The sequence below is a fragment of the Monodelphis domestica genome, chromosome 1 (genome assembly GCF_027887165.1).
Source record: "Monodelphis domestica isolate mMonDom1 chromosome 1, mMonDom1.pri, whole genome shotgun sequence".
NCBI classification, from domain to species: Eukaryota; Metazoa; Chordata; class Mammalia; order Didelphimorphia; family Didelphidae; genus Monodelphis; species Monodelphis domestica.
In genome coordinates this window covers 706,143,542-706,164,474 of record NC_077227.1, presented here as the reverse complement: position 1 = coordinate 706,164,474, position 20,933 = coordinate 706,143,542, and the positions used below count along the sequence as shown (strand labels likewise).

Genomic DNA, 20,933 nt, shown 5'->3' with positions numbered 1-20,933 from the left:
CAATAACCCTGTGAGGATGGAAATGAGGACAAGTATTATTACCCTCCCATTTTACAGATGAGGAAACTGAGACTCAGGTGCACATTGCCCTGGACCACACAGCTAGTAAGCTTCAGAGTCAGAATTCAAACTCATATATTCTAACTTTGAATGCAATGTGTTTTTGAGATTTCTCATCTATAGGCTGGGAATAGGTAGTGCTCACTCTTGTGATCTAAGCTCAAACCCTTAAGAACTCCCTAAGTTTCCTGTCTTTAGTGAATGGATTTCAGAAAAGGGTGATGGAACATGGTAATATCCTGTGTAATGGAATAGACGGGGAAAGATCCCACTGGCCTATAAAATTAAAATTGCTTTGTAAACCTTATAGTACTTAATGAATGTTAGTTTCTGGTTAATAATTTTAATTAATTATATTGTTAATAATTACTGAGGATAGCTGGATGGCCCAGTGGATAGAGAGCTAGACTTAGAGATGGGAAGTCCTAAGTTCAAATCTGGCCTCAGACACTTCCCAGCTGTGTGACCCTGGGCAAATCACTTAACCCCCATTGCCTAGCCCTTACTGCTCTTCTGTTTTGGAACCAACGCATAGTATTGATTCTAAGATTGAAGATAAGTAGTTTTTTAATAAAAAAAAATTATTGATAATTATTATAATATCATCCCTATTGCTAGAAAGATGTGTAGGATAATAGGCATGGCCTTGTGTTTATTTTAGGAGAGGTAGGAGTAGTCCATTTTTTTATATAGAAGCTTTTTTCCTTTCCCTGAAGTCTTATATTAACTGTATGTGGCAGGGAAAGTGTTGACCATAACACTTTAGAGCTGGTAGGAGTGGACTCACCAAATGGCTGTCCTCTCTTCTGAACTAGAGAGAGGAAGATATGGTTGAGAGGGTGAGACATAAACAACTGGCTGGAAAATCTACCAGTTAAACCCTCAAGGTTTAAGCCTCTTCACCTTCTGGTGGCAGACCCTCAGGTAAGAGGGTAAGACTGTTGTCATGAGTATGGAATGGAATAGAGATAACCCAAGAACTTGCCCTATTGTACCTATAAGCTATCCGATGTGATGGGGTCCTTGAATGCTTAGATCAGAACAATCCCCAAATGATGGGGCTTAGAACCTCTGTTAAGGGAGAAAACCCACTCCCTTGCACATAATAGATGCTCAATAAATGGGTGTCGAAGCAAACTGAATCCAGGAAAACTGATTTTCCATCCTCATTTCCCATGACATTCCTGCGTCCTACCTCCACCCCCACCCCCAAGACCCAACACAGACTGATTCCTCAGGCCCCTTCTCTCTCTGCAGTGATGAATGGAAGTAGCCATTCCCCGACAGCAATCAATGGAGCCCCATCGACTCCCAACGGGTTCAGCAATGGCCCAGCCACCTCTTCTACAGCCTCGCTGTCTAACCAGCAGCTCCCACCAGCCTGTGGCGCACGACAACTCAGCAAACTCAAACGCTTTCTTACAACCCTGCAGCAGTTTGGAAATGACATCTCTCCTGAGATCGGGGAGCGGGTCCGCACCTTGGTGCTGGGGCTGGTGGTAAGCTTTGGCTTGCGTTTCATAGACAGGTGGCTTTTTTATTTGGGGGTGGGGTGATCTACCTAATCCCATGCTCAGAGCTATACCAAGGGTCACTGGCAGCGAGGGCCTGGGTACCAGCCAAGGCTTACTCCTTGCCTTATACATAACCCCAAGGGCTCTGAGAGCCCAGCTTTGAACTCAAGGAGATATTCCTGGGTTCTGTGGCCCCCTGGTTTCATTCCACCAAGGAGTCACTTCCACTTAGCCACCTACTGCTCTGCTTCCCACTAATTGAGAACAGCCATCCTTTCTTAAACTACATCCCGAGTGATTCGCCTTGCTCTCCCAACTCAGACTATTTTTCCAGTCTAATAGGAGAATCTGGGAGGTCATCTAATCCATGACCTTATACTTCTAGCAAAACTATCCTGGAAAAATGAAACTATATTCTATTGCTGAAGTGGTCTTACAAGAACATTTCAGCATCTATTTATTTTCTCATTTCTTGTTTTTCAAGAGAACTCTCTCTCCTTCTCACCTAACTTAAGTCCCTGTGCTACAGCTTAAATGATGGATAGAGCATTGGACTTGAGCTCGGGGAGACATGGGTTCCAATTCCTTCTCAGACCCTGTGTGATTACTCAATTCTCTGAGTTTTGGTTCCTCATCTATAAAATGGGAATGATAATAGTAGCTACTGATGTGGTTGTCTCAAATGAGATCACGTATATCAAGGGCTTTGCAAACCTTAAGACACTACATAAATGTGAGATTATTATTAATAATAACCCTCTTGTTTTGCCCTCAGTGAAAACAGAGAATAAAGCTCTGTACTGGAATCTCTCATATCACTGATGCCTTTGTCTCTCCTGAGCCTTCTCTTTAGGATAAATAATACCAGCCATCTGATATTTCATGGAAACAGAATCCCAAAATATTAGGGCTGGAGGGGGCTTTAGAGAGTATGTACTCCAGCCCACTCACTTTACCAGTGAGGAAATGAGGTCAACATGAGTGGAAATAACTTAGTCAACGAAATGAGCGGCCAGGACTCGACCCAGATCATCCAACTCCAAGTCCAGTGTTTCTCACAGGCACAGTTCTCTAGCTCATATTTCCCTTTGGTGGGTCCCCTATTTGCCTGCCTCTTTTTCCCAAAGCAGCTTTAACACCTAACATCTGTCCTATGAGTCTATTTCTACTTGACAAAGAATAAGATGAGAGTGAGGAGGAAAAGTATTCTGGTTTCTAGAGAAGACGGAGAGATACTTCCATGGCTTCTGAGAGCCTGGGCAAAAAATTCAAGAAGGAAAAGATACCTGGGAAAACCTGCTTGAGTTTTCTAGATAGCCGAATGAAGGAGATGAGATAATGAGCAAGCTTCCCATCCATCCCACGTGGAAGTGACCGATGCCATTATTAGCCATACTTATAGGTGTTTTCTAGCCCTAACTCTTGACTATGGGAGCCCCCTTCCCACTTACTTCTCAGCTTAGGAGAGAAATCTTTGGAGATTATTATTATTGGTGTTGATCTGGTGATGATACCATGTGGTCAAACAGCACAGAGAGGTTCTCCAAATGATTAAGGAAGCTGCCATTTTCTTTTTCCATTTTTGGAAAGCAATCTAAGCAGTTGCTCCCAGAGGCCAGCCTCATACGTAGCTTCTGGAACTAAGTTATAAGTTATTCTCTGGTGATAGTCAAGCCATCTGTTCTCCAGGATGTATCAGGGCATGAGGGGAAAAAAACCCAAGGTGAAAATTCCAAGAACTATTTACAAGACCTTAGGCAAGTTGCTTCTATAAAGTAGAAGGAAGGTAACTTTAGAGGGGAAGCAAGAGCAGACAGGAAGTGGGGATTCACCAAGAGGTCTTCTGCAGAAAGTGATCTAACCCATCTCCTTCACAAAATGGAAGATTGTACTTTATATCACAAGCTTCATAAAAGAAACAAATGTGACATCAGTACCTTTGGCAGAGCTAAACTGGGTTCCTTTTTTCCCTTTTCCTCCAGAATTCAACCCTGACAATTGAGGAGTTCCATTCCAAACTCCAAGAAGCCACCAATTTTCCTCTGCGTCCATTTGTCATTCCCTTCCTGAAGGTAAAGATTCCTCTAATCACCGTTGTTTGCTAGAGTCCTGGGAAGGATCAGATTTCTTCTCTCGACTCAACTTTTATATAGACAGATATATATGTGTACATGAGTGTGTAAGTGTGTATGTTTTATTGATGCTCCCATTTTTTTTACTTCATTCACTTTCCAGGAACTCCTTTAGCCAACACACACACACACACACACACACACGCATGTCATGCATGTATCCCTCACTCCACACGTAAAGTCCACCACTTCTTTGCCGAAAGGAGAGGGATGTGATTCCTTGTCAATGTCCTCCTACCTCATCATTGGTCACAGAATTCTGATATCTTTCAGTATTGTTTGACTTTTGACAGTAGGGTGGTCACTGCCTGACCTGGAGCAGGGGGAACTTGTGTGTATTAGTAGTTCTAGACAAAGCAGAAGGAAGGGAACCTTAGAGGGGAAGGCATTAGCAAATAGGAGAACATCAAGAAAGACCTCCTGCAGGCAATATTATATTGGAGCTGAGTCTTGAAGGAAGCCAGAGATTCTATGAAGCCAAGATGAGGAGGGAGAGAACATTCCTGGCATGGGGGGATGACCAGTGCAAAGTCACAGACATGAGAGATAGATTGTTGGACAAGAGGACCAGTGAGCTGGCTGTGATTATTGGACCCTAGGGTGTGTGGAGGAGGGTAATATGAAGAAGGCAGGAGAGCTCAGAAGGGAAGGGAAGTAACAAGCTTTAAATGCCAAACCAATGACTTTATATTTTATTTTTTTAACCCTTGCCTTCCTTCTTAGAATCAATACTCTGTATCTGTTCCAAGACAGAAGAGCAGTAAGAGCTAAGCAATGAGAGTTAAGTGACTTGCTCAGGGTCACACAGCTAGGATGTGTCTGAGGCCAGATTTGAACCTAGAACATCCCATCTCTAGTCCTGGCTCTCAATCCACTTAAACCACCTACCTGCCCCCTATTTGATCTAAATAATTATCTGATACTGGAATTTATTGAGGGGAGGGGGGAGGTAGAGAGAGGTGACATGGAGCTTGAGGAAAATCACTCTGGCCATTCAATGGAGGGTGAATCAGAGTGGGAAAGACTTGACACCAGTTAAGAGGCTCTTCCAATTCTAGCTCAGGCTCTATTCAAACACGTCACAGCTGCTTCAAACCAATTCCACCCAGTGGGAGCTAATGCAAACCTTTTTTTTAATGGGTTCTACCCCAGTCACTGCCATTGACCCGAGAAAGCTTTGTCAGGCATTCAGCTCCTTTCTCCAGACATCCTTTTTAGAATTCAGAGATCCATTGGATGTAGATCTAGAGAGCTCCTGGTCTAGTCCAACCCCTTCCCTGTTCAGATGAAGGAACGGAGTGAGACCCAAAGAGAAGCACCTTCCCTTGGGCAGCACTGGGTCCCTGATTGGGGAATTCATCTAATAACCTCTGTGTACCTCAGTGTCCTAGCTGTCCAATGAGGATAAAAGAGCACCTAATGCCTTAGAACTGTTTTGAAGATCAAATGACATAATATTTAGGACTTTTCTTTTTTTTTTTAACTTTCACACTCTTTCCAAAACAATTTTTTTCTCATTTACGTGTAAACAACAATTTTAACATTCGTTTTTTGAAATATCAAGTTCCAAATTCTCTCCCTCCCTCCTCTCCCCTCTCCTTGAGAAGGCAAGCAATTTGACATAGTTTATCCATGTTTTAAAAAAGCTTTAAGCCCTTACCCTTAGTCCTAGTAGCAACTAGGGCTAGGCAAATGGAATTAAGTGACTTGCCCAGGATCATACATCTAGGAATAAGCGATAGCAAATTGCCTTCCTTCTCAATGTACTTGTAAAGTAATACAAATATTTAAATAATACTTATTTAATATTTTAAAATATTTTTGTATTTTTAAAATATTTAGATAATAAAGCATTTAAAGATTTATAAAGTGTTTCCTAAAAAAATTCTTTCTATAATTTTGTTTTCTCAATTACATGTAAACAAAAACATAATACAGTGCCTGCGCATAGTGGGCTCCTTCCCTTCCCCTCTACCTCCTTTCCTTTCCCTTTTTGGCCTGCTCCTTGGTCTGGCCTGAGGGAGGGTCCTGCTTCATCTTCTGTGTCAGGGTGCCATTAGGCTATACTAAAGAGGTAAGGAGTTCTCAACTCTAGAGGCTCCAAAATTCCATGTGGCCTCTTCCAAATTGGCTTTGGCCCCACCCACATCCAATAGGACCTTCTAGGTGGTCTGAAGGAGACATCAATAAAGCCTGAGACCTATGGGAGAACCCGTCCACTGTAGAACCTGCCTGGGGTCCCATCCCTTCATGATCTGAGTTTTAGGGGGAGCTCCCCACCCCCACCCCTATGGTTCCATTTTGCACACACGCTGGGTTCCTTCCTAGTTGTTTCTCCTTCCTGCACACACACCCACTCACTGCCTTGCTCACACTCACAAGCCTAAGGCAAAGCTGGAGCTGTTTGCAATAAAGTGAGGGTTTAGGCCCATCTGGTAATCATTTGCAATTCATTAAAACCCTTCCCTTTTCTCCTTTTCTTCTTTTAACTTAATGCTGAGTCTGCCTCCTCCCCATCTTTGGGGACACACAGCGCGCTAGCATTTCTGTCAGATCAAATATTTACAGCAGATGTTCTGGGTCTGGCTTCAGCTGCCCTTGTTTATCAGAGGAAGAGAAGAAGAGAAAACAATCTTTTGCATCTTTATTATTCTTTCTCTTTTTTCCTGACCCCCCTCCCCTCAGCAGTCAGGGCTTCCCATGGCTTCCCAGCCCACTCTCAGCAGGCCCTCAGAAAATGCTCCAGGAGGCCACCGCCATATTCCTTCCTCTTTGTCCAAGTTAGATGCAAGTCAGAGAAACCCACCCTGACTGCTTTCTGCTGGAAAGAACCTAGGGTAGAGCAGGGGCAGCCAACCTTGAGCCCCAACCCCACCTCCAGGGAGCACTGGCTCCCAGGAGCTTGCTTCTTGACTTGACTTGACTTGGCTTGACTTGACTTGACTTGACTTGACTTGACTTGACTTGGCTTGACTTGGCTTGGCTTGGCTTGGCTTGGCCAAGGCTTCCTCTACTGCCATAAGATGACCTTAAGCAAGAGCCTTCTTTAATGCTTCTGTGCCTTAATTTCCCCCTCTGTAAAAATAAAATCATGACATCCCATGATAGCTTTCTGGCCTTTGGGCTTTCTTCCAGCCATAAGCCCACTGGGCAAACTTGGCTCTCCCATCCTGACCTTGGATAGAAATTGCCATTTGCCCAGGGCTATGGCACATACCAAGGGAATGGACAAGAATGGAGCTCTCTTTCATCAAGGAGCTCAAGGCAGTTTGGGCAAAGACAAAACAAATAAATGACAACAAAAATGTTTCCCAGATGCCTTTCCAGAGCCTATTTGTAAAGTCACTCTAGTTCAGCTATTGGGCTCTGGCTGGGATTTTGGTTTCTGAAGGATTCCTGTTCTCTGCCCTCACCAGTTAAGTCCTCTCAGAGGCCTCAGTGCTGGTAGATGACTTCATTTGGGCAAGCCGCCCCCTTTCCGCTGCCAGCCTAGAACCCTTGAATCCAGGCATTAGGTGACTCCTCTTGGGCCTCAGCTCTTCTTGCCATGGACTGGGTCTGAAGGGCAGACTCCCAGGCCCCACCGAGCCCCCCTCCCCTTCCTGTAGCATCATAAATATGGCGTCCATGCCAACTCACCCTGCCAGGAAAGGAGGGTTTTTCACTTCTCTGCTGAGGGGACCCTGGGGATCTCCAGGCAGACGTGGTTGCCTTCTGACCTGAAGCCCAGTCCTGGCCTTGGATTTCACATCCTTCCCCTCTCTTCCCACCCGTCGCTGCCCCTGGGTTCCCTTCCCTGGTTTTAGGTTGCTTGGCCCATCCTTTTTCAGAAACTGCCTCATTAACACGTTGTTGAATGGAGTTTGGCCTTTCTGGAGCCAGGGAAATCACTTTACACTATTCCCCCTGCTTCATGTTGGCACCCTGGTTCCAGCTGTTTCCAGCCAGGGATCCAGATGCTTTCCATTATCCTCTAACTGCAACCAGCCGGCTCCAGTTTGTTTCTCATACTCTTTCTCTCTCTTTTAATTATTATTAGTATTATTCCTCCTCCTTTTTAGTGGCAAAGGGGAGGCTGGTTAGGAGAAGAGGAGATGGGGGAGAGGGACAAGAGGATGTTTGTAGCCTTCAAATCTCCAGCACCACATTTCCTCAGCTCACACTCTTAACATGTTCAACAGATGGAGGTTTGGCTGGCGTTCAGCTATCTAAATAGAAAATCAGGACAGGCAGGGAGAGCAGCTTGACAAAAATGCATTCTGCTGCTTAATCGTCTCTGGGCTCAATGCTGTGATGGGGAGGCGGGGAACAGGAGAAGCTTTGGAGTCCATGAGAAAGTTAAAGTCTGATTGGGGGCTGGGGGAATTTATTTATTTACAAATACTTGAAACCACTGACTCTTCCACATGGCCACAAGCCCAGGCCGGCCTCATCCACCCTGGAGATTCTTTCCCTGCTCATACCTTCCCCAGAGCCTAGAATGGTGGAGGTCCTGGCAGGAGGTACCCTGGGAAGACCATTTGATGGGGAGAGACCTAACTTAGAGATTTCTATCATCTTTGGAGTGGGCGTTGGGGAGGGACTCAGAAAGTCTTGAGAAACACATAGAGATCCAGAACAAGGATGGGGATGGAGGAAAGATGGTCCTGAGTGGTGGGTTTCCTGAATTCTCAACCCCAGGGCTAAGGCTGCTGTGAGCAGGGAATCCCCCTAGCTTTGGGAGAAGGCACTGAGGATAGTCCTCTTTAAAAAATGGAGGACAAGCAGCACCCACTAATTTTAGGTGCTGTGTTGGGCGCCATGAGGGATTCAGCATCTTGGCTGGCAGAGACCCATCCGTGCCTAGACTGGAATCCCTCCTATTGGCTCTCTAGAAGGAACCCCCTAACTTCTCCTTGAAATCTTCCAGTGAGAAGGAAGTCTCCAAAGACAGTCCACTTTGGGACAGTTCTCAGAGCTAGGAAGTTTCTCCTTTCTTGGAGCCAAAACCAGCCTCTCAATTAGATCAACACTGTGGATGTCCTGGAGAGACAGAGACCAAAATGGGACGGATAGTCCCTTCTCACATGCAGTAGTTGCTCTTCAGTTGTTTCGTTCCTGTTTGACTCTTTGTGACCCATTTGGGATTTTCTTGGCAAAGACAAGGTTTTTACAGATGGAGAAAGTGAGGCACACAGGGTTAAATGACTGGCCCAGGATCACATAGCTAGTGTCTGAAGCCAGATTTGAATTTAGGGCAGTGGGTTCCTGATTCCAAGCTGAGTCCTCTAAGGTAGCACCTACCTGCCCCTTTCATCTATTCTACTATCTCCTAATGTTCCCAGTCTTGGACTCAGACATGATAAGCTGGCATTCCTCTTCTGTGATAGCCCTTTCAATACCAGAAAAAGGAGAAGCTAAGTGACTCAGAGAATAGAGAGCCAAGCCTGGAGACAGGAGGTCCTGGGTTCAAATCTGATGTCAGACACTATCTCTAGTGGGTCTGGGCGAGTCACTTAACCCCCATTGCCTAGCCCTTACCACTCTCCTGTCTTAGTATTGATTCTGAGATGAAAGGGAAGGGTTTAAAAAAAATGATCAAGTAATTACTATGTTCAGAGCACTGTGCTAAGCCCTGGGAATACAAAAAAACATGAAAGCAAAATAGTTCCTGCCCTCAAGGAGCTTATATTCTAGTGGGGAAAGATATGGTCTAAACAGGAGGTGAAAGGGGAAGGAGATTGTATTTATTAGGTAATACGATTTATAGGGCAGCCAGGTGGCATAGCAGATCGAACCCTGGACCTGGAGTCAGGAGTTTAAATCTGGCAACAGACCTAGGACAAGTCATTTCCCCTGTTTGCCTCAGTTTCCTCATCTGTAAAATGAGTTAGAGAAAGAAAAAGCAAAAGGGATCATGAAGAGTTGGAGACAACTGAAATGTCTCAACAATAGCATGGCCAGGAAATCTAGGACCATAATATCTTGTATTAGATATACTTTAAAGTGTTGATGTGAGGATCAGATGAGATAATATGAATATACACATACATATAAATGTGTGCCTACATATGTGAATAATATAAATCCTCTGCCACCCTTAAGACAATACGGAAATATCAGCTGCTGTTATGTTATTATTAAGAACAGCACAGACAAGTAGCCCACGAGTTCCCAGATCATGCAACTGGGTCTCAGTTGGGATCAGCGTCCGAGAGGACGAGGGATTGGAAAGGGACCTGGCTTCTGCCTCTTTTTGTATCTCCAGTGCCTAGCACAGTGCTGAGCACATAGAAGGCAAGGGATGAATGTGGCTTGATTGATGTTAGAGTAATGAGGATTGTGATAGGTCATTAAATGGGGCATCGGGTATAACATTCTAGACTAGAGAAATGATAGGAGCAAAGATAGAGAGGTAGGTTGGAAGGTAGGCAGCAAAAAGAAGTTTCTCTGGGACTCTCAAGTGAATCATGATCATTTGTCAAATGGGGATAACCAAGATGCAGTATTGATTCAAAGAGAGAAGGGAAGGGATTTTTACAATTAAATTAAATTAAATAAAGATGATCTCACCAAAACCTCTCATTTTACAGAAAAGGAAACTGAGACCCAGCGAGAGAGAGTTGGGCTTCCATTCCCCTCTGTGCTTCCCCCACTTCTGCATCAGTGAGTTCAATCCTCTTCTCTTCTGTAGGCAAACCTGCCCTTACTGCAGCGGGAGCTCCTCCACTGTGCCCGCTTGGCCAAGCAGACCCCAGCCCAGTACCTGGCCCAACATGAGCAGCTCCTGCTAGATGCCAACGCTTCTTCTCCCATAGACTCCTCCGAGCTTCTCCTGGAAGTCAATGAGAATGGCAAGAGGAGGACACCAGACAGGTAAGGAGGGCTGGAGGTGGGAAGAGCCCGGGGAGTTGAAGAAGGGATCCATCATTCCTTCCACTGGATTCTACATTTTAGTTCAAGGGAGGAGGAGGTCCTAGAGGCAGAGGACATGGGTTTAAATCTCACCTCTGTCTTTTGCTAATTATTTAACTTTTCACTTCTTATTATCCCTAGCTTTCCAGATTATAGTTTATCTAATCATGGCAAAGGACAAGTGAATTATAAAGTAGGTAGCTTAGTCTTCTTTTACACTCCAGAGAGCACAAGGTCAGGAAAAGAATAGCCTGGTTTAAGTTGAATGCAGAAGCCCTGAGTTCAGATCCCACCTCTAACATTTACTAGCTGTGTCCTTAGGTGAGAATTCACTGGCTAGGCCTCAGTTTCCCCATCTGTGAAATGAAAAAGTTGGATTCAACATCCCTAAAGTTTCTTCCAGATTAATCCCTGGTTTTTGAAAGTCCTCCCTCTCTGTACAAGTTGACTTCAGGGCTTAAAAGACCCCTGCTTGGGTGCCTCCTTAGGAGCCCTTCCAAAAGGCATGTGGCCAATGAAGGATCAGTGATGGAAAGTGGAGAAAAAGAATGTTTCTGGAAGGACTCTTGTAGCCAAGAGTGTCAAGGCTTTCTCCCCTTGGATGGTACACAGAGCCCAATAGTGTCAGGGTAGATTCGATCTCCAGACCCTTCCAGTCTCAGGACTCTCTCCCTGCCTGAGAGCTGAGTGGTGGAGGATGGAGGGAGTGTCACTGGGGCCTGAGCCCTCCAGGCAGGGTCACAGAGGTAGCTGTCCCCAAGTAGCACACACTGAAGCCTGGGGGGGTGTCTGGTTACCGGCGGCAGGGTGGCTCCCTCTCCCTGGCTCCCTCCCACGGAGGGTCAGACTTCTTAATGAAGGACCTATATCTCATAAGCCCAACTCCCAGGGAGCAGGGCTCTGTGGAGGCTGACATGCCACCCTCCTACCAGGGCACAGACCAGGGCTGGGCTGCCCAGGAATATGATTCATCCCTCCCTCTCTCTCCCTCTCCCTTCCCCACCCCTCTTCTCTCTCTCTCACTCTCTCTGTCTCTCTTCCTCTCTCCTCATCCGTCCTTCCCTCCCTCTCCCTCTCTCTCGTGCGCACACTCTTTCTCTCTCTCTCTCTCCCTCTCTCCTTCCCTCTTTTTTCCTCCTCCTCTCTCCCTCCTTCCCTTATTCTTTCCCTCTCTCCCTTCCTCTTTTCCTCTTCATACTTCTCTCCCTCTCCCTACCCCCTCTCTTCTCTCTTCTCTCTCTCTCACTCTCTCTGTCTCTCTTCCTCTCTCCTCATCCGTCCATCCCTCCCTCTCCCTCTCTCTCGTGCGCACACTCTTTCTCTCTCTCTCTCTCTCCTTCCCTCTTTTCTCCTCCTCCTCTCTCCCTCCTTCCCTTATTCTTTCCCTCTCTCCCTTCCTCTTTTCCTCTTCATACTTCTCTCCCTCCCCCCTCTCTCTCTTCTCTCTTCTCTCTCTCTCACTCTGTCTCTCTTCCTCTCTCCTCGTCCGTCCATCCCTCCCTCTCCCTCTCTCTCATGCGCACACTCTTCTCTCTCTCTCTCTCTCTCTCTCTCTCTCTCTCTCTCTCTCTCTCTCTCTCTCTCTCTCTCTCTCTCTCTCTCTCTCTCCCTCTTTCCTTCCCTCTTTTTTCCTCCTCCTCTCTCCCTCCTTCCCTTATTCTTTCCCTCTCTCCCTTCCTCTTTTCCTCTTCATACTTCTCTTCCTTCTCTCTCCCCCCACCCCTTGTCTCTTTCTTTTTCTCCTATATTCTTCTTGATTCCTCTCTCTTGGCCCACAATCTACGTATTCCTTTCTCTGCTGCTGCCATCTTGGCCTCTCTCTATCTCTCTATTTGCCTCCCTTTGCACTGGGACAGGACCAAAGAGAATGGGTTAGACCGAGACCCACTGCACCCCGAACACCTCAGTAAACGGCCATGCACCCTGAGCCCTGCCCAGAGGTACAGCCCCAGCAACGGGCTGAGCCACCAACCCAACGGGCTGCCCCACCCCACGCCTCCCCCGCCTCAGCACTACCGCCTCGAGGACATGGCTGTGGCCCACCACTACAGGGACACCTACCGGCCTCCCGACCCCCGAGAGCTGCGGGAGCGCCATCGGCAAGTCGGTGAGCAAGCCCCAAGCACCGTGCCTCTCCTGGGCCAGGGTTAGGGATGGGGGCAGGCGAGAGGGAGCGTTTCAGGGAAGGAGAGAGGGCCCTTTGGGGTGTGCAGAATGGAAAGCCCCCAGGTCTGAAGGAAGGAGAGAAAGGGAGAGCCATAGCAGTCCTAGGACCCCCAGAGGGCCAAAATAGGAGGGAGAAGTGGCCAGCGGGGTGAAGGAAAGACCCTAAGGCTGGGCATCAAGCTTTGCGTGAGAAATAAGCCATGTCTGCGCTGCACAAGTACCCAGGAGTGTGGTATCTGGGAGCCCCCTGAACTAGGTATCTGAGCAGAAGACCAGCCACCCTTCTGCCTCCTCGAACAGAAGAGAATCAGTGAAGAAGGTCTCTGACGCGACATGTTCCCAGCGTCCACATTCCTCCCCATAGTCCCACTCCCAAACCCTGAACTAAATAATGCCAGGCGTGTGGGGACCTCGGGGCTGCTCTGGGGGACCCAGACTCTCCAGAGCCTGAGGCCGCCCCACTGAGCCCCATAAACCTTCGGGGCATGGCTTGGGAAGCAGCGTTCAAGGTTCATGGAACACCCACTCGGAACCAAAGAATTCCCGAGCCAGACACCGTCAGCCACTGCCTGGGTCTAGAACCTTCATGCAGAAGGATGTCCAGCCAACAGGCCACCTCCAGAGAGGCAATGCTCATCCTGCTCAGGAGCGACTCTCCAGTTATTTGCTCCCTATTCACTTCCAGCAGAGCACTGACCTAGGCACTCTAGAGGGATCCCTAAAACCCAGAAGGCACACAGAGGCCCTGGCTGAGGAGGGGAGTCACCCAAATAACCCACAGGGTGCCTGGCATACAGTAAGAGCTTATTCTATAGTTTATCCTAGTCTAAAAAAATTAAGAAAGTGCAGAGAAACGTACCAGTGCCCACTGGCTAAGGCTGTGCCAACAAACGAAAGGGCCGTAGGTTAAAGGAGTGATTCAGGCCTGGGAAGGATCAGCAGTGCCCCCCTCCCTGGTCCGGGCCTGCTAGCTGGCTGTCCTCCTTTCTTCAGGCTTCCAGGCCCGGGCAGCAGGTGATGGTGTCTGGCTCCTTGAATCCCAGGGTCAGGCAGGTGCTAATTCCCACCAGCTCCTGCTAATGCAAAAATAAATGCCAGCTGTCCCTCCAGATTCCAGCCACTATTTTGGTTGAAGGGTTGGCTCAAGTTGCCGGTGACACACGCATAGGACAGGGTGGCCCGGCACAACTCAGGGAGCTCCACCTCCATCTCCTCCTCACTCCTCTCCCCCCAGCCTTTCAAGAGGGTGAGTCATGGAAAGGGGAGCCCAGGGAAACCCACCAGGCCCAAAGAGGGTGAGTGGCGAACATGCCCCTCAACCCACTCTGGCCAAGAGAGCCACAACCCATCAGCACTGAAACCCATCGTTCTAGGCACTGGGGGGAGGCAGGGAAGAGAAGGAAGACGAGGAGGAAGCCCCAGGTACAAAGATAGCAGAATAGACATGCTCCTTTGCTTCTAAGAACCTTCAACCTCCCCCCCAATCCTTCGAGCAAATTTCTAAGTAAAATAAGAAGGTAGAGTCATTTCACATCATGAAAAGAACCCTTACTACTTGAGTGTCCTTGGGGAAGTCCCTTAACTCCCTGGGCCTCGGTTTCCTTATCTGTAAAATGTGGAATTAGACTAGAAGGTCTCTAAGAGCTGAGTTCAAATTTGGCCTCAGATACTTCCTAGCTCAATAAATTGGCCAATTCACTTACCTCCCCATTGCCTAGCCCTTCCCTGTCTTCCGCCTTGGAACCAATGCCCAGTACTGATTCCAAGATGGAAGGGAAGGCTTAAAAAAAACTCCCGTTCTAGAGATGGAAAATGATGGCGGCATTGGAGAGCGTTGAAGAGTTTTGGCCAACAGAAGGAAGCAAGAGTTGCTTTAAGTCTAGGAAGAAGAGTCTAAGCAGGAAGGATCCATTCCAGCAAGGACTCTTTACCCTAGAGCTGCTTTCTCAATACTTGCCTTTCCCTCTCTCCCAGCCGTCCATGGCTCCCGACAAGAAGAAGTGATAGACCACAGGCTCACAGACCGAGAGTGGGCAGAGGAGTGGAAGCACCTCAACAATGTAGGTAACCCCGAGGCGCAGCATGGGGGCCCTGGGTGGGATTGGGTCTGAAATGGGCTTCTTTATGGACCAATCCATGTAAGGGCACACCAGCCTATCTGATCACACGACAAGGACCAGAGAATCCAATGGGAAGAGGACAGTGCTGCCTTGTAGGCTCATGGTGGGCTTCCCGTGCAGGGAACCCAGGTGTTCCCAGGCCACACAGCCAGGCAGCACCTTCCAAGATCCCTAAGATCTCTTTGGGGTTCTTTGGGCCAAACCTATGCACCAGGTTCCCTTGACAGGACTCGAGAATTTTAAGAACCTGGTTCTCAATGCCATGGGGCTTAGATCTACCATGAAGTAACAGGCCAGTCACCCTTGTTTATTGAAGGCCACTTACACTGCCATCCTGGCTTAGGTCTTCTTGAGGAAGGCTACAAGAAATAAAAGCACAGCCCATTCCTTTAGGTTGCCATTCTACTGGAATGGAAGATGGGAGGATGCGGGGACTACAGCGGCCATACTGGTTTTAAATTCCTTTTACAAAATGTTTTCTATTTTCTCCAATTACATTTAAAAATAATTTTTACATTATTTTTTATTCAAAGATATTTTATTTTCCCAATTACATGTAATAACAATTTTCAACCTATGTTTTCTGGAAGTATAAGACCCCAATTGTCTCCCTCCCTCCCTTTACTCCTCCCTCTTGGAGATGGTAAGCAATCTGAACTGGGTTCTACATTTATATTCTTTTTAAAAAATTCTCGAGTTCCAAATTCCTTCCCTCCCTGAGATGGTTAGCATCTGATAGTCTTGGGAATATTATTCCACATAAAATAAGTATGAAAAATGTTTCCCTGTCATATGTACAATAAATATTAAAACACCACCATCAGATATGATTGGGGATATAGACTATAAGCGATCACCCTAATGCAAATATGGAAATAGGTCTTGATCAATGACACATGTAAAAAAAACTCAGTGGAATTATGCCTTGGCTGTGGGAATGGGGTTAGGGGAACAAACATGAATCATGTAACCACAGAAAAATATTCTAAATTAATTATTTAAATAAAATGTTTCAATTAAAAATAATTTAAAAATAATAAAACAAGACCATCCATGAGGACAGTTAGGTGGTTCAGTGGTTTGAGAACCAGGCCTAGAGACTGAAAGTCCTGGGTTCCTATGTGACCTCAGACACTACTTCCTGGCTGTGTGACCCTGAACAAATCATTTAACTCCCATTGCCTAGTACAGTGATATTGAACTTTTTAGAGACCCAGGGCCCAAACTACGACCCAAAACCCACTTGTGGAGATGGGGAGGGGAGCAGCCTAGTCCCACATCCCTCTGGATTTCTAGTAACAAACTCTGGTGAACTCTGTGCTGGGGCAATGGTGTGCATGTCTACAGAGAGGGCTCTAATTACTCTCTCTGGCATGTGTGCTATAAGTTTGCCACCGCAGGCCTAGTCCTTACTGCTCTTCTGCCTTGGAACCAATACTTACTATCAATTCCAAGACAGAAGGTAAGGGTTATTATTTTTTAATTTAAAAAAATAGAGGTGGTTACCTAGAATGTCTGTTTTCATGGATCATTTTCATCTGTAAAATGAAGGGGTTCAACTAAATGATGTTGAAAGACCCTTCTCATCTCAAAGTCAGCTCATAGTGGCTTGAGAGAGCCAATTGTTAAATTTTTAATATGAGCATTTATACCTCAGAAATAATTAAGTGCTATATATTAAGGCTTAATTTATTGTTTTGTTGGTTGTCTAGCCTTAAGAAAGTGATGGAGAAAATGTTAATAATGTAGATTAAGGGGGTAGCTGGGTGGCTCAGTGGATTGAGAGCCAGACCCAGAGACAGGAGGTCTTGGGTTCAAATGTGGCCTCAGACACTCCCTAGCTGTGTGACCCTGGGCAAGTCACTTAACCCCCATTGCCTATTAAAAAAAATAATGTAGAATAAACTTAAAAGTATATCACACACACACACATATACATATGTTTTTTTCCCTGAGAGCTGATTGTTAAACATTAACCAGTACCACTTCCCTCTTGCCTAGAATCATGTGCCCCACTTGTTAGAGCAAAGCCAGCCTGCTTCCATGGGGACCAAACTCTGCCCAGGGCCCCTCAAGCAACTGAGTTAAGCATTCACATGTTTTTAAGAGGAGAGAATGAAGGGGTCACCCTCTCCTGTTCCCTAACAGCTCCTGAACTGTATCATGGATATGGTGGAAAAGACACGGCGTTCTCTCACGGTGCTGCGCCGATGCCAGGAGGCTGACCGGGAGGAGCTTAACCACTGGATCCGGCGTTACAGCGATGCCGAAGACATGAAGAAGGGCCCCATCCCTGCCCCATCCCGCCCACACAATAGTTCCTCCAATTCAGAGGGTCCCCAGTTAGGTACTGATGCTGGCCCAGGCCGAGTTGGGGTGATGGGGAGGAGAGAGAGTGGATCAAGCTCCCCCAGAACTCCAAAAAGGGACTCCCCCAGAGTCACCCCAAAAATGAGTGGGAAGGCCTAAACCAAGACCAGGGGTAAACATTACCCTGTTGGAAGTCAATCTGGCCCAGGCTCTGGGATGGGGAAAATCCTTGAGGTTCAAGCTGTTCCATCCCTTCGGTCCCTTCTTGTTTCCTTGGCATCTCAATTCTGTTATTTCATGATTCTTAGTCATCCTGGTCTGTATGAGGGCCATGTTGGTCTGGGCCAGTGCCCAGCCACAAACCTACAAAAATAATGCTGATCAGTACCAAGATTCTGCTGTGGGATACCGATGCCCAAAGCCCAGCCCTAGTGGGACCTTCTACAGCCCAAGGGCAGCAGCCCATGGGATGAGGGGCCCAGTCACTATGATTGGCAACTATGCCTTCCTGAAGAGTTGATGTGCCTGCTTAAGGCCTGAAAGCTTATTGCCTTTGGTCTAAAGAACTAATCACTTTTAATTCTTGTTTATTTAGAAAGTCACCGGGAGTTTGTACCCCGGCCTCTATCCGGTTATATGCCAGAAGAAATCTGGAGAAAAGCTGGTGAGTATTCAAGAGAAAAATCTCAGGGAAATTCCTGTTTCGCCATCTCTGGCAGCAAGAGTAAGGAGCAGGTCAGATCTACACCTGGGACACCCTATACACATTTATACACATACAACCCACTTGGCAGAGAAAATAGATTCCCCATATTGCCAGGAGCTAAAGACTACAACATAGCATTTGGTTTGTGGTTTGTTTGTTTTTTCTTTCTAAAACCCTTACTTTCTTTCTCAGTAGCAACTCTGAGACAGAAGGGCAAGGGCTAGGCAATGGGGGTTAAGTGACTTGCCCAGGATCACACAGCTAGGAAGTGTCTAAGGGCAGATTTGAACTCAGGACCTCCCTTCTCCATGCCTGGCTCTCTATCCATTGAGCCACTTAGACACCCCAATATACCACTTTTAAAAGCCACCAGTGATGGACTCTGGTGACGAGAGCACTAGAATTCAAGTCAGGGGTCCCAGGATCAAATTATAGCCTTTTTGCTTACTACCCACCTGACTTTGGGTGAGTTATTTTTTCCTTATTGGCCTTGACTTCCTCATCTTTAAAATGACTGTTTGGACTTACTAAAATAAGTCCCAATTCAAAAGCACTTAAAAGTTGAAGCATGATTCCACACAGCATCCCTATGCGTAGGGAGTCTCGTATCATGATTCTTATAACCATTTTACAGATGGGGAAACTAAGGCTCTGAGAACTGAAATGATTCCCTTGTTATTGTGTAACCACCCCAGGTGGAACAACCGAGGATTCCTGATTCCAAGTCTGTCATTTTTCCTCCTAGACCACACTGTGCCATTGAATTTTCTTGAAGATTCCCTCCAGTTCTAATCAAGGCAGCATTTCCAAGCAGATATCAGGAAGACCTGGGTTCAAATCCCACCTTGGGTGCTAACTGTATACCTCTGGACAAGTCCCTTAAGGAGAGAAGGATCATAGCACCTACCTCCCAGGGTTGTTTCAAAGAGTCAGTTGAGATCATATTTGCAAAGTGCTCATGCACACACACACACACACACACACACACACACACACCAGTGTGTTTGCCTGTCTACACCTGCATGCATGTGTACATATTCATGATTGCCTACACACATGTGCATGGAAGGCTGGGTAGTTTAGGAGAGACTGGTTCCAGAGCCAGAGAATAAGAATAGCTAATGTTTATATAGCACCTTCTTCATGACAGGCTCTGTGCTAAGCCCTTTACAAATATCTCACTGGCTCCTCACAACCATCCTGGGAAGAAGGTGCTGTTAGCATCCCCATTTTACAGTTGGGGAAACGGAGGCAGACAGTGTATAGATGACTTGCCCAGAGTCACACCACTAATAAATGTCTAAATCTCAATCTGCCTCCAGACCCAGCACTCGCTCTGTCCCCCAAGAGGACCTGGGTTCAAATCCTGTCTGATGCCCAAGGCCCTCCTTGGACCTCCGTTTCTTTCATCTATAAAATGAGAGGGCTTAGACTCAGTGGCCTCCATGGCCCCTGCTAGTTCTTGTGGCGTGATGCCGTGATCCTGAATGAACACATACATGCTCAAACATCCAGCACACTCCTGGAGCCTGAGTCATCATTTCCAGGCTCCCCGCGGTCACCCTATGGGGACATCTGGTTCATCCTAAAGACTAACATGGGGATCCTCCCCCCACCCTGCCTTTCAGAGGAAGCTGTGAATGAGGTCAAGCGACAGGCGATGTCCGAGCTGCAGAAGGCCGTGTCGGATGCAGAGCGTAAAGCCCACGAACTCATCACGACCGAGCGAGCGAAGATGGAGCGGGCCCTGGCCGAGGCCAAGCGGCAGGCCTCTGAGGATGCCCTGACCGTCGTCAATCAGCAGGAAGACTCCAGCGAGGTAGGACCTTCCATTCCTTTCTGCTGCCGAATCTGCCCCCAATTCCCTCTGCCTTCCTAGGGCAGGGATTAAGGGGGAGGAACAACCTCCCACCTCCAAGTAAAGAGCCGTTCAACCAGAGATGTGGGGACAGGCAACGGGGCCTTCCTGGGTTCTCTTCTCATCTCCTCCTCTTCCCTTCTCTGCTTCTTGGAGCTCTGGACATGCCCTTCTTCCTCTTACTGTCCCAGGGTCCAAAAGTGACAGGCTTGATGAAGTGGGTGTCCTTAGACACACACTCTGTGGATTAATGAGAATAGTCTTCCTTCTTCTAAAACCAAGAGCAAAGTTCTTGAAGGAGGGTTTTCTCTTCCCCCTTCCCCAATAGGAAAGCAATAGTGGAATGAGCTCTAACTCTGCAACGCTATATATAGCCACACCACCCCAAACAGCTCTGAAGGTCCTGGATTCAAGTCTCCCCTCTGATGCTTAGGCCTTGTGTAAACTTCAGCAAATCACTTTATAATACTCCCTCCTCCTCCAGGCCTCAGGCTTTTGACTTGTAAAATGTGTGGTTCTAAAACCCCTTCCTGTAAGAGTCTTTCTGAATTTTCCCTAAGAAAACTCTCTTTCCCTTGAAGGATGGGCAGGGGAGAGAGCTCTTTAGGAACTGTCTCCTCTGGGCAGCTGGGTAGCCCAGAGGATAGAGAGCCAGACCTGGAATGGAGAGAACCTGGGTTCAAATTTGGCTTCAGATACTTCCTACCTATGTGACCCTGGGAAAGTCTCTTTAACCCCCATTGCCTAACCCTTTCCACTCTTCTGCATTGGGACCAATACTTAATATAGATTCCAAGACGGAAGGTAAGGGTTTTAAAAAAAGAATTGATATTAAGACAGAAAGTAAGGATTTTTAAAAAGAATTGATAAGGTAAGGGTTTTTAAAAAAAGAAAAAATGGTCTTCTCTGCCTAAAATGGCTTAAAGATGGTCCTTGAGAGAACCATGGCTTTTCCAACTGAATGAGTCCATTCTTTGGGGTTCTACCACTTTGTTCCTACCACTTTACTTCCTGGGCTATGTCTTCTTCCCCTTGGTTAAAAAACCATCTCCCCTTTGGAACATCAATCTATACAATCTAGACCATAGGTGCCAAACTCAAATAAAAAAGGGGGTCTTTAATCTATACATAAAGGCAGCTTGTGTGGTACAGTGGATAGAGCACTGAGCTTGG

At 46.8% G+C, this 20,933-nt stretch overlaps 1 protein-coding gene across 4 annotated transcripts in view; it reads left to right on the top strand.

Annotated features, from left to right (window-relative positions):
- The window catches only part of CBFA2T3 (CBFA2/RUNX1 partner transcriptional co-repressor 3), a 123,475-nt gene that overhangs the window by 92,829 nt on the left and 9,713 nt on the right, over positions 1–20,933 (top strand). For all 4 annotated transcript variants that reach the window (XM_056810898.1, XM_056810902.1, XM_056810895.1 and 1 more), the window contains 8 exons: positions 1,318–1,559; positions 3,557–3,646; positions 10,380–10,561; positions 12,457–12,707; positions 14,741–14,826; positions 17,035–17,233; positions 17,792–17,860; positions 19,531–19,721. In XM_056810898.1, the coding sequence (XP_056666876.1) occupies positions 1,318–1,559; positions 3,557–3,646; positions 10,380–10,561; positions 12,457–12,707; positions 14,741–14,826; positions 17,035–17,233; positions 17,792–17,860; positions 19,531–19,721 (1,310 nt within the window). The remainder of the gene's footprint in view (positions 1–1,317; positions 1,560–3,556; positions 3,647–10,379; positions 10,562–12,456; positions 12,708–14,740; positions 14,827–17,034; positions 17,234–17,791; positions 17,861–19,530; positions 19,722–20,933) is intronic.